At 35.3% G+C, this 14,396-nt stretch overlaps 1 protein-coding gene across 1 annotated transcript; it reads left to right on the forward strand.

Annotated features, from left to right (window-relative positions):
• The first annotated feature begins 1,145 nt into the window (after window positions 1-1,145).
• Window positions 1,146-7,245, forward strand: LOC145014974 (protein ALWAYS EARLY 3-like). Its single transcript, XM_078973421.1, has 18 exons — window positions 1,146-1,255; window positions 1,633-1,748; window positions 2,494-2,592; window positions 2,742-2,804; window positions 2,928-3,005; window positions 3,088-3,262; window positions 3,380-3,618; window positions 3,700-3,970; window positions 4,050-4,124; window positions 4,207-4,778; window positions 4,871-5,049; window positions 5,150-5,432; window positions 5,523-5,708; window positions 5,786-5,929; window positions 6,015-6,158; window positions 6,220-6,441; window positions 6,514-6,753; window positions 6,839-7,245. Exons 2-18 carry the CDS (start codon window positions 1,650-1,652, stop codon window positions 7,001-7,003), a joined length of 3,234 nt encoding a protein of 1,077 aa, XP_078829547.1. The 5' UTR covers window positions 1,146-1,255; window positions 1,633-1,649; the 3' UTR covers window positions 7,004-7,245.
• Window positions 7,246-14,396: the final 7,151 nt, after the last annotated feature.

Genomic DNA, 14,396 nt, shown 5'->3' on the forward strand with positions numbered 1-14,396 from the left:
CTGCACAAGGTTTGATATCAACTTTCAGTTTACACTAAACACCTTACGTGCCTCGTTTAAAGATCCGCATTTAGCATACATGTCAATCAAGGCGTTCTGTTTAACAAGAGATGATATTATGCTCAATCTACAAATGAATGATCAGTCATCATCTTCCACTTATCTGAATAATAAGAAGCTGCAGAACTCTAAGAACAACAAAAAACTCAAAAATTAAAAGATATGAATGTGATTTAGGTATTTTTGAAGTGATTTGAATATAGAAGGGAGTTGGATTCTTGTTTGTCGGGTTCCAGCTTCTCTAATGCTAATATGTTGTCGACGACAAAGAGAGGAGGGAGATGGAGGGTTGTCGGAGACATCGCGTTTTCTGGCAAGCACATGAGAGAGGCAATGATTGATGCTAGAGTGTTGGAATCGGTCATGTTCATCGCCGATTTCCTACCACTGTTCCAACCACCTTCCTCTTCACTGGAAAACCAGCTTTCTTGAACTACTTCAAAGCAAAATCAACTTTTGTTAAACACCTGATTCTAGAATCGGATTGGAAGGGATTTGGGTCAGTATGTTTCGATAGATCCAAGAGAAGCTTATGTGAATTATAGAGATCTTGATCTTGGAACGAACGACAAGAATGGCGATTGAAGGCAAGTTCATGGGAAGAATGTACTTTAGACATGAACAAAACATTCCTGATCTTCAAGGGAAAAGTTTTTGATTCACAATCACGTTTCAATGTTTTTATTTATGGTAAGTCTGTTTTGTATTTGACAAGTTTTAGGTCTAAAATCCATGTTTTGTGTATCGATCGATCGAGAGATGACCATTTCTGTGCAAAAACAAAGGGTATATTCGTCATTCACAATCATTTAATGGAATCTGTTAACAAAGTTAGTCACATGGGCCTTTTATGTGCAATGTTTGCTTATTAAGGACCATCTCAGGGAAAAAAGTTTCGTAAGGACCATTTTAGAGGAAAACTATAAACCTAAATGATCATTGTGTAATTTACTCTTTTCCTTTTTTTTTCTTTTGGGGGCTATGAAAATTCTTTATGAAATAAAGGGGGTTTTCTGTACGAGACGTATTCTGAGAGGGTTTCTTGAAAATATGAACTCTCGAGGATATATATAAAGCGGAGAAGATTGAAAGTCTGTAGTTACCCCAAAGATTTGATTTCAAAAGCAAAAAAGGAAGAACACAGGAATAAGAGATCGTAAGGGTTTTCAATGAAGCTTGGTCTCGATTAAGAAAGGTAAAATTCAATCGGAAAGCCCTAATTTCTACATCTTCTTCTCTGCTACGATAAACCCTAAACTTCACCAACTAGGCTTAACTGAGCGAATCCTACTCGTTCTACTCAATCGAGTTTGAGAGCTGGAGTCCTGGTGAAGGCCAACATTATCCTCGATGGAGATAATTCAGAAGAATTCCGTTTGAGAATTGGTGTTTACCTGCGAATTTTATTATTCCATCCATATAATTTAAAATGTTCTGGAAACCCTCGTTATTTCGTTGTCTCCTTCAAACAACGATTCATTACATCTTGTTTCTTTGTCGTTTTCTTGCACCTCTACAAGCTTCCTTAGTTGATATGCTACATAAATATCTAATTCTGCTGATATGTTTCAGATAGATCAACTTTCCTCATGGCGCCAACAAGAAAGTCTAGAAGTGTAAATAAGCGGTATTCCGACTATGTAGAGGTCTCTCCCAGTAAAAATGTTGCCAATAAATCCGGACGGCAGGTGAGTATAGCTTATAGAACACGTCACAGTTTCATAAAAAGAATTTATTCGACATTAATCTCTGAACCTAGTGGTCTCGTTATTGAACTGGTTATTTATAGTTTTGAATTTAATACATTACTGTTCAGTAGTTCCTTCCCCCAAAACAAATTATTTGGTTAAAGCTTTTCACAGTGGAACTCATTCTGTTTGGCAAGAGGGCTTTTCCAGTCTTTTGGTTACCATCACAACAGTAAATAATCATACATTTCTATTGCTGATGATATTTACAGATTAACAATTCTTGCTTTCACTTATCTGTGAAAACTGACTCTGTAGGAAAACTTAAGCACATGCTTGTTTTATATGTATTATCATATTATGCATCTGTTGTGCTGTATATAATATAGTACTCTAGTAAAACACATCGTCCACATCATCTTTTGTTTTATATGTTATATTTTATCTTGTCCATAATTAATACTAGTTTGATAGGTTCAATTTTGGTTAATCAATTACAAATAAAGTTTATATCTTTTCTTGGTTGGGTTTGAGACATGTATGAAGATACAGTAAGCATGGGGCAGTTGCATGGTCTATAACATGTTTGCTATGCATCCTTGACTCCTTGTTCATTATTTTTTGATATTTCTTTGATGATTAAGGAATATTCAACATACATCAGTTAAATTTTCCTCTTCACTTGACATGATATTCTGGCAAGAAAATTTGGGGATCCTGTTTAACACCTAATTCCATTGTGCAGAAGAGGAAGCTTTCTGACATGTTAGGGTCCCCATGGACCGATGAAGAGGTTGAGCGCTTTTATAAAGCCTATAGGAAATATGGAAAAGACTGGAAGAAGGTATGTGCATCTTCTCTTCTTCTTCTTCTTCTTCTTCTTCTTCTTCTTCTTTATATGGTGAACTATCATCATCATAACCAATTACATCTACTTATGTACCTCAGAATCTGATTGGCTTATGTGCATTTGGTTTTTCCATTGAAATCTAGGTGGCTGCAATGGTGCGCACCAGAAACTCTGAAATGGTTGAAGCCCTTTACACAATGAATAGGGTAATTATTCATATTTTCAAGTATCTTTAGAAAAAGCATTCATTCTTGAGTATTTACTTTATAATGCTTCTGATAGTAGCTTTCAGGATTGAATATTAACTTTTTGACACTTGTGATTTCCAGGCATATTTATCCTTGCCAGAGGGAACAGCTTCTGTGGTTGGGTTCATTGCAATGGTATCTGATCATTATAATGCCATGGTAAGATCATATATCACTTTTCTGAATGTGATCTTCTACTTTAGCTTCTAAATGTTTGATTTCATCTTCCTTTTATTGACAGGAAGGAAGTGATAATGATCAAGAAAGCCACGATATTCCAAAACCAATTCACAAGCCTAAAAAACGTAGCCATGGATTGCTTCAACAAAATGGTGGTGAAGAACAATTACATTCCAGATTAGTTGTTGGCTCAAGTGGTAGGAGTTTGCCACAACTGAAGAGAAGGGAATCTGATGGTAATAACTAATAAATATTGTTGGATTAATATCCTCAAATATGATTATTTAATTGTTTTTTTTTTTTTTTTTTTTTTTTTCTTTTTTTCAACTTCTAATAGTTTGAAAACAATGTAGGATGCACTGTTAGAAAAAGGACACCCCGTTTCCCTATAAATCATGCATCTAGAAGAGACAACAACAACATTGGAAATTATCCCTCACCTTACAAAAGAAGTCAAAGGAGAGAGGTTGATGATGTGGCACATGGTGCTGCATTGGCACTAACTGAAGCTTCACAAAGAGGAGGCTCTCCACATGTTTCTCAATCCCCATACCACATGAAGTCCACTCCATTGAAAGGCAGACAAAAAATTGTATGTTTTTTTTATTAAGTTTTTTTTTATTTCTTTGTTAGATGCTTTCTTTAATCTTTACATATTAAATTCCATTTACAGTTGGATACAGTGAGAACAAAGCGTCATGGTAATTTGATTGATGAAGAATTATTTGAGGGTAGTTCTGGAAGTGGAGGAGCTGAAAATGAAGGGTACCAGAAAGGGAGAAAGTTTTATGGGCAAAAAGACGATAATGACCTTGATGATGGTGGGGAAGCGTGTAGTGGCACAGGAGAAGGACTTGCTGTTGGTGTGGGTGGGAAATTTGATGAAAATATTGAACACTCATCACAGGGTAAAAGAAAAAAGAACAAGAAACTTCTCTTCAGAGGTATTCTTATTAATGTAATCATGTGAAACAATCTTAAATGTTTAATCGAATGACTAATTCTTTCACCTAATTTGCTCAGATGAAACTTCTGCATTGGATGCACTACAAACATTGGCTGACTTGTCATTGATGATACAATCATCAAAAGGCGATGGTAAACTTAAACATGATAATAGAATGGAATGACCTATTCCATTCCTTTGTGATGATTCTGATTTTGCAAATTCTGTGTGCAGATTCACCTGTATTAAAAGAGGATAAGCCAGCAACGGGTACAAATGACAACAACGCCCCTGGAAGACCTGGTTCTACAAGCAACCGGAGACACAAAACTAAAGTGTCAGTTGAGAAAGAGAAAGTAGCAAATGAGTTCCCTAGAGGTGAATCTTCTAAATCAGGAAAGTCAAAACCAGGAAGGGAAGTAAAAGTTGATTACAAGGCTTTATCTGAAGGAAAACAGAAAAGAAAAAACAAGTCCACATCTTTTGAAGTTTTCATTGATGAAGAAAAACCTACAGATAAACTCTTACATTCCAATTCCAATGCCAATGCCAATGCCAATGTCAATGCTCCTTTGAAAAATAGTAAATCCACAAGACTTGTGGAGTATTCTTCTTCAAATAGCAACACTTCAAGAACAGGTGCTGACTCAGCAGTATCAACAGCAGTGGTTCCAGCTTCTGATGGAGTGGAATTGCCATCCAAAAGACGAAAGAAACGTAAAATGGATCGAAATATAATATCAAAAACTGGAGAAATGAAGTTGAATACAAAGTCTGAAACCCTAGAAGGAGCAAACAACTTGAAGGTAGTAGTCATCAATCTTCTCTTCTATAAAAAGACTATGATACCCTCGTTGCTCGTTAAAGATATTGAAATAAATAAAAATGAAAATTGCAGGAAAAGGCTTTTCATTGCCTCTCATCTTCTATGGTGCGTAGATGGTGTACTTATGAGTGGTTCTATAGTGCAATTGACTATCCATGGTTTGCTAAAAGAGAATTCGTGGAGTATTTAAACCATGTTGGATTAGGGCATATTCCAAGATTAACCAATGTTGAATGGGGTGTTATAAGAAGGTAATTTTATATCTTTCTTTTTGACTTTTGACAGCTGTTGAGTGTTGTCTATACATAAAGATTCAAGATCTTTAACATTTTCTTGATTTTTATTTTTTAGTTCATTGGGGAAGCCTAGAAGGTTCTCGGAAAATTTCCTGCGTGAAGAAAGAGGAAAACTTTGGCAATATCGGGAATCAGTACGTGAGCATTACACGGAGCTTCGAAGTGGGGCCCGGGAAGGACTACCAACTGACCTGGCAAGACCTTTGTCAGTAGGTCAACGTGTGATTGCTCTTCATCCAGAATTAAGAGAAGTTCATGATGGAAGTGTGTTAACTGTTGATAATGATAAATGTAGGGTTCAGTTTGATCGACCTGAGTTAGGTGTTGCTTTTGTCAAGGTAATCTTCTTTCTTAATTCTTTCTAATCATCTTATCATCCCATCTTTTACATTTATACTAATAAAAACACTACTTTTTTTTTTTTGAAGGATGTTGATTGTATGCCTTTGAATCTGTTGGATAACATGCCCGAAGCTCTGAGGAGAGAGATGAGTGCACTTTATAGATTTTCTATGATTTCTGGAGAGCCAAGGTTGCCACATCATCATTTGGTGCATACTTCGAGTGAGCATTTCGAACCGGGTCCTACTATTGCTTTGATGAATCATCGACTGGTTAGTTTTCTTAAAATTATTTTTGTAAAAAATACCCGAACATGTGTTAATAAAATTAAAAATTATGCGTTGTTTAGGGACAAAATGGGTCTGGTCCACCTCTTAAAGCTGCAGACAATGTTGTTATCTCCCAGCATCAGCATGCAGCAGCCTCTCAAATTCAGGCAAGAGAAACCGATATACATGCACTTTCTGAGCTTACTCGTGCTCTTGATAAAAAGGTATTTCTTTCTTTATTATTTCTTCTCTATAAATTAAATTAAATTTCTAATTCTTATTAATTCTGATTCGAATGAATTCTACTAGGAAGCAATATTGAAGGAGCTTAAGCTTGTTAATGACAGCTTGTCAAGTCACAAAAACGAGACAGGTGTCGCCATGAACGTATCCGAAAACTTCAAAAAGGAATACGCAATGGTCCTATTACAGCTCAAAGAAGCCAGCGATCAGGTATCATTTATTTCATAATTAATTATTATTAAATTTAATTCAAACAAATAAATCTTATCAGGTTGCTTCCGCTCTCGCAAATTTGAGGCGACGCAACACATACCCAGGAATCCCGACGCCTACGTGGCAAAAACCTAATCCCAATTCTGGACCTGTTGTGGACCCCACGACTTCTAATCATGACAACAACTTTCCTTCGAATAATCAATTGGCACCTAATGTGATTGAAATTTTGAAAAGTTCAAGAAACGAAGCACATAAACTTGTACATACTGCTTTGCAGGTAATCGATGGTTTATCTGTGTAAACGTTAATTATTAATTGGTTTGTATTTTAATAACCTTGTTACTCTCAGGGAATGTCTAAAATAAAGGAGGAGCATAATAATAATGTTAGGTCAAGTGTGGTAGCGGTTTTGGATTGTCTTGGTGTGGGAAAAAACCCGAGTGAACATGCGTCATCATCATCATCTATCAGATCTTCAGAGCAATCGAATGGGAACATATATAATAATAAGCGTGTAACGAATGAAATTGAAGCGAAAATCCCGTTTGATCTTATCGTGTCTTGTGTTGCTACGTATCACATGATACAGGTGAGTGAGTAGTTACTTATAATATATGTTAAATAATGGAAGAAGTATTTAATTTAATTGGTTTTTGTGGATGATGATTGTGCAGAGTTGTACAGAGAGACAATACCCACCAGGGGATGTGGTGCAGATGCTGGATTCAGCTTTTAGAAATTTGCATCCACAAAGCCCTCAAAACCTTGGGATATTTAGAGAGATTGAAATGTGCATGGGAAGAGTTAAAACGCAGATCCTTGCTCTCGTTCCTTCTTAGCCAACCCAATCCAATTTTGGACTTGTGTATCTGGTTATCAATTTGCTATTATTATTAAATATTATAAAATATTATTACTACACCCATTCTGTTTCTCTAGCTAATAATTACTTCTTGTTTATACAGAAGAAGCCAAGTTCTGGATATATGTGTTAACAACTTGCGCTTTAATTTAGCTACACTTGCTAAATTTCTAATCAACAATGTAGCAAATCATATATCTTTGTTTTCTTGCCTTTTTATTTTATTTTATAGATTGAAAAATCAACATACAAACAAAATACCTTGAAGGAAACAGTCTATAGTTCCATAACTGCCACTATATTTAATACTTTGGTTCTGGTTCTCTTTTTCTTGCTGCAGTTGACCATTAATATATATACTTAAGCTACCTATGTTTGTAAAAGATTTCAGTTTAGTAGGTGTTGCGTTGAAAACTTACGTGGCTTCATATTCTTATTAACCTATATGATGACGTATGTACTTAATATCTCTATGAAACTTATTTATAGGAAGCAATATAATATGTAGCCTATGATTTTTCATTGGGTAAATGCCACTATATTATATTGTTTTGTTTTTTGTTTTTTTTCTCTTTATTTTTATTATTTTTATTTTTTGCATTTGAGAGGAAGGAAGCCTTAAAAACGCTATGCTTAAAGCCATCTTGTTCAAAGTTCAAAGTGGAAGGGGTGAGTTGGTTAACCCCCGTCATACTCACCATATTTTAAACACACGTCATTAAAATCAATCCACCTAGGATGCTATGTAACCTTCTCGTTTAATGAACTTGCTATGCAAAACATTTTATAAAGAAACATCCAACTGTTTCCCCCTTTTTGTTGTACTGTTTGTATAAAAAGTCGATATCATGGCCGTTTGCATGAAGATCGAACTTTACTTTACTGGGTTTTTTACGAGAAACCCCGAAATTAGTAACGGATGGAGCGGAACAAATGTTCGAAGATGTTGATTTTACTGGAATGGATGTGAATGAGTTTGTTGAGTTCCTATAAATATTTGCAAATGAAAGGTGTGTAAATGTTTATTTTTGTATGCTTGAAATAGACTTTCCTGATGCATTAAGGATATTAGCTACTGAAATAGACCAGGACTTCATCGAAGTTGGGCATGCTGTTGGTTGTGTCCTGATGTATACATGGATCATCTAGTGTGAATGTGCATCAGTGGATTATCGATGAGCAACTTGATGGGAGCGGTGTGGAAGACAATCATTCTGAGGGAGCTATTCAGAATGACCTGAATGAATTGCAAGGTAATATACACGATGACCTTGAACACGTTGATTTTAATCCAATGACCAAGTCCATGAACGATGTGTTTTTGAGCAAGCTATACCCAAATGTGCAGTTAACCCCAAACAATCCACCTCATGAGGATCCTTATTTTAAAATGGAAGACAATGAGGTAAATCTTGACGAGGTTACTACATACAATGAAAATGTGCATTGGAAAAAACAAAAACCTATGTTAGAAATACGATTTGATAGTACAAAATAGTTAAATCATATGTTATATAATTATGTTGTTACTAATGGTCATTAGTTGTGCTACAAAAAATGACAGTAGAAGACTTTTAGTTAAATGTTGTTCTGGGTAGTGTAAGTTTAGGCTGTGGGCTTCATTTTCCAGATTAAGTCCCTTATAGATGATCATAATTGTGTAAGAAAATTTAAACTTGGATCAATTTGTTAGCTATGCTTGGATTGACAACCATCTCACAACTGAGTTCTTACAAAAACAGAAAATGAGTGTTAGGATGCTCAGGGAAGAGGTGAAAAAGACTTTTGGTATTGATGTAAGCAAGGTTCTAAATGGTGTGCGGCGTGGCGTGGTGGCAATGTCAAGCCTCAAGCTTAATGAGTCATGGTGAGCCATGACGTTTTTCAAGGCGTGATGTAAGACGGCGATTTTGTATTAATCTAAAATTATATTACCACATAAATATACATTTATATTAAATATAACTACTTTTTAGAAGTGTTAGATCAATAACTATAACAAAAAGTTAACAAAAACCACAATACTTGTATCTCCGATTAGAAAAGACATAACAAAGAGCAAAGAACCGTGTCTCAAACGAAAAAACATGCGCCATAACACGCTATAACGCGCCATGACGCGCCGTATCACACATTGCCACACACCACGCTTAACAACAACGTTATCATGCTTTTCGTAATGGCGAAGCCGCGCCTCACACCATGGCGCACCTTGGCGCGTGCCATGACGCACCTTTTAGAACACTGGATGTAAGTATGGGTTAGTGTAGTAGAGCAAAAAGCATGCTATTGAGCTAATTGAAGGCACATTGATTGAGCACTATACAAAGCTTTGGTCATAGGGTGAGGATATAAGAAGATCGAACCCTGGATCAACTATACAAATCGATATCAATAGTATGCCAGATGGGAAAACTTATTTCAGTAAGTTTTATGTATGTTTTGAGGGACTAAAGCAAGGTTGGAGCGGTAGTTGTAGAAGAGTAATAAACCTGGATGGGTGGTTCTTAAGGGGTTATGTACTCGAGATTTAATATGTGCAGGTGGAAGGAATGCTAATAATCATATATTCCCAATTGCATGGGCAGTTGTTTGTGTGGAAAACAAAGAAAATTGGAAATGGTTTTTGGAGAATTTAAAAGATGACTTAGGAAGGGCTAATGGTTTTGGATATACATTGATGTCATATCAGCATAAGGTATGTTACTTGTATTCTATTTTTAAATGATATTTACTTGTATTGTTTTACCAGTTCAACTCTATATGCGAAGGGACTATTGGAAGTTGTGAAAGAGATTTTGCCTAGTGCTGAACACAGACAATGTGCAATGCATATTCTTGCCAACTACAGGAAAAGATTCCCCAGAGTACGTTATGAGAAGATGTTTTGGAAGACATGCAAGGCATTTAGTGAGCCTTTGTACAATACAACAATGAATGAATTACAACTTCTCAATCATGGTGTAGAGCTTTCTTTAAGGAGGGCAAGATGTGTTATGCTGTATAAAATGGATTGTCAGAGAGATTTAACAATGTCATAAGAGATACAAGGAAAAAACCAATCATCACAATGCTTGAAGAGATTAGATTTTATGTTATGGAAAGGCAGTTTCATTTGAGCATGAAAGACACTTCATGGTCAGATTTTCAACTATGTCCAACAATTACATCCTTACTAAATCAATTGAAAAAAGCTCAAAGGTAAACTTAGTTTTAGTTTCTTAACATCATAAAAAATACTAAACATAGACTAACTTTTAGACAATGTTATTAGATATTGGCAAGTTTTACCAACTGGTTTTAACCGGTTTGAGACAAGAAACTTAGCAGTGTCTTATATGGTGGATTTAGATAAGAATACATGTTCTTATAGAGTATGACAATTAAATGGATATGAGTGTGTGCATTCAGTTGCAACTATCTCTTACCTAAACAAAGATGTGGGAAATTATGTGGATCCCGTGTTCTTTGGGGATGTTTACAAAAACACTTACAAGTATCAAATGAATGGGATGAATGGAAACAATATGTGGCCAAGTACCGAATTCAAACCACACAACCACCTTTGAAGAGGAAAATGTCAGGCAGGCCTAAAGTCAATAGAAGGAAGGACCCAGGTGAAAAGACTACTAGACACACTGTGTCAAAGGTTGGGAAGAAAATTATTTGCAGTGTGTGTAAACAAGTTGGTCACAACAAGGTTGCATGTCCTCAAGTTGAGAGGCCCAAAAAAACTCAAGGTGAAGAGAAAGAGATCAACTACTAAAGGTGGTAATGAAGAGGAAGGAAGTGGTTCAAAAACAACAAGTGCACGTAAATGGAAGCAATCTGAGAGGATTATAAAGAAAAAATTGGCTAAAAGGGTTAAAGGGAAAAATGGAGAAGGCAATTAAGGTAACAATCCAATGAATATTGAATAGAGATAAGTGCTTGTACGATGTTTGATGGGTTAGTTAAGTTTGTTTCTTATAGTACTATATTGGTTGGTTGTTAGGACTAATATGTGTGTGGTCCCATACGTTTATTGTCATTTGCATGTTTGAATGTAATGGACCTTTATGTATTGCAAGTGTTTTATATGGTATGTGTTTGTTGCATGTTATTGTATGTACACTTATATCACAAACAAAACGATGACACACAATAGCATGGCATTTTCATTTAATAGAAAAATGATTACAAATCCGTTACATATGCATTACAAATAGATGGTTAAACATGAAAGGAAACATGATAATACATCCATTGACATAACAATAAAATTTCATTGCACATCCATTACAACTTATAGACTAGTATCACAAAGAAAACAACCCAACTTAGAAATAACCATAATTTCATCTTCCTAACATCCGATTGAAGCTTCTTATTTTCCCTAACCAAAGTTTTAATCAAACTTGCGTCACCACTTGTGTTCGTAGTCTGCACTTCATTTGCCCAACATATAAAACCATCATGAGGCCCCTAAAAAGTTGAATGTTTTTGGATTAAATTACCAAACCCATAAAATGTTTATGTAAATTTAGGTCAATAGTTGAACGAAAATGCACTTGACATTTACCTTTTTGGGGAAAGCATAAAAGAGTCGACTAGGGTTGGGCTTAGTAGTTGACGTCCATAAAATTGCTTCAAATCCACATGAGCATTCAACTAATTTCATTGATCCCTGCATTTTAGTTAGGTCAGTTGAACAGTAACAAGAAGAGGAGGGCAAAAATAGGTGATTATGTCCACATATGTGTCTCAAACGTGAATATATACGAGGGTATATTGTGAAATGACGAAATTACTCCCCTCACCCCGCCCCCTCTTTGACACTAAATGACTGTGATCGGAAACCCTTTAAATGATTATAACAATTGATATTTAAATGATAATAACGATTGATATTTAAATGATATGAACGACATAATTTCCATTAAGCAAATCAGGTTACATAATTACTTTATACAAAATTGCATGTCTTAGACATGTCTTCAATCACCTTCGCTAAAACAAACACATAAACCCTAATGTCACACCCCAAAACCAAGAACGGCGGAAACGTTCTGGGGCGGAGGACGTCATGTAAGTATCACAACACAGTAAATGTAAATAAGCAAACAACATCATCCATTGCATTAAATATATAATTTTAATACACGTGTGTTCTGTACATTATAGACACCAAAAATAACGTATATCAAAATAATAAGATGAGTCTTGAATGCGCTCCATCTTCTCAAAAGCTGGCCTTGGTACCTGTCTACTGATGACCTGAGAATACAAGTTATTTTGAAAGAGTTTATCAGCATTAAGCTGGTGAGTTCATAAGTATTTTTGTGTCGGTATTTGTCATCCAAATGTTTGAACATGTATAAAGTATAAGTTTGTAAAATGTACGTAAAGATTTGCAATTATCTGTAAAAGTTTGAATCTCTCAGAAAAACCTATATTTTCTATTAAAGTAGCCTTCTACCAAGGCTTAACTGTTTTGTATGCTCATTTGATGTAAAAGTGTGTAACTTCCCAAATGTAACTATCATTTAACAAAATATAGTTTGTACATAAACGTTTAAGTGAGGTTATCACTAAAAATATGTAATGGGTAAATTATTGTAGTACTGTAGCCTTGTATTATAAGAACTACTGCTGTACTAACTACCTTAAACCAGATTTATATTAAGGCATTACGTGATAAATTGCACCATACTATCGACTAGTAACAACGACAAATGAATGGTCGTAATAACGGAATGACGTTTGGCACCCGCAGACCTGCAGGTCCGGCTGTAGCTAGCAGCAAGGTGTAGGATTGTCAATCCAGTATAGATCTATACGCAAACTCACGCTCTCCCTTCAAGAGAATTCTGGCTACAACTCGAGCCATGACAGTTAAGTCATGCTCCGATTTAAATCACAATAATAAAGTATTCATGTATATGTACTGTTTCTCGTTCTAGTATATGTATATGTATTGTTTCTCGTTCTAGTATATGTATATGTATTGTTTCTAGCATCATTGTACATGTATTGTTTCTAGTATATGTATATGTATTGTTTCTAGCATCATTGCATAAGTATTGTTTCTAGTATATGTATATGTATTGTTTCTAGCATCATTGTATATGTATTGTTTCTAGTATATGTATATGTATTGTTTCTAGCATCATTGTATATGTATTGTTTTATGTATTGTGTTACCCTGATGGTAACTAACTATTGATGTACTGATAAATATGAATATGGAAGTACTTTTATGTCTATACATGTATATATGATATATAACTAATGTTGAAACGACCTTCGGATGGTCACCCGAAATCCCACCAGACCACATCTCAGTGCGCGAAAAGGAAATAGGGCGGATGGCCTTCCTAAGCCCTTTAAACATTACTTATATATATATATATATATATATATATATATATATATATACACACATATATGGGCATGCAATTTATAAGAAGTAAAACAAAGTTTAATAAAAGCATTTGATAAGTAAAAAGAGTTTGTAAAACATTTGAAGTGAAACAGTTTGATAAAAAGTTTGAACATTGGTAAAAATCGTTGTTTTCCTAGTTATTAATCACATGTGATTAAATGCAATCACATGTGATTGAAGCAATAACTATAAGTATTTGACTTGTATTCCCCCCCATAAAGTATTTAAAACATTTAAAATCATTTCAAAGGTTGATTCAAGGGGTATGAACTCACTTGTGGTGAGTCGTTTGAATTGCAGTGTCGGATACCGTGCTAGGTGGCAAACGGAGACTTGTTTACTCGCACGAGCCTAGTTATCATATAATAAGCATATATATAACTAATTAGACAAATAATAACTTAAATAAATAAGTTAAGACACTTAGGAAACATGTAAACACTTTTATGAGTGTTTAAGGTTCAAATGGTTGCATCTAAGTTGCTACGGGACAAGGCAAAAGGGTTTGAAACATCAAATGGCCTTGCATAGGAGTTCACCACCCAACAAACCCCACACCTTGGAGTTTACGGCTGTAAACTCATGGGTTTATGGCCGTGAACTCCTCAAAGGGTGGTCTTGGGTGTTTTATGGTGCTATCTTGATCCTAGAACACTCCTAGCTTTGTTGGAATAACACATGAAGTAGTTTAAGGCTCTAGAATACCCCATAGTGGAGTTTTCAGCCTAAAGTCCATTCACCCTAGAGTTTACGGCCGTAAACTCCTATGGGGTGATGGCTTTTAATTGTTTTGAGGCTCTTACACATCAAGGATGGCTTCCATGAATTTATCTAAGGCTAATGGGGACAAGAGTCACACTTTTGTGCCTTCACTTGGAGTTTACGGCCCAAGATATGTTCCTTGGCCGTAAACTCCTTTCAAGGAGTGATTTTTATGTGTTCTACT

Source organism: Lactuca saligna, chromosome 9 (genome assembly GCF_052625555.1).
Source record: "Lactuca saligna cultivar CGN05327 chromosome 9, ASM5262555v1, whole genome shotgun sequence".
Classification (NCBI taxonomy): Eukaryota; Viridiplantae; Streptophyta; class Magnoliopsida; order Asterales; family Asteraceae; genus Lactuca; species Lactuca saligna.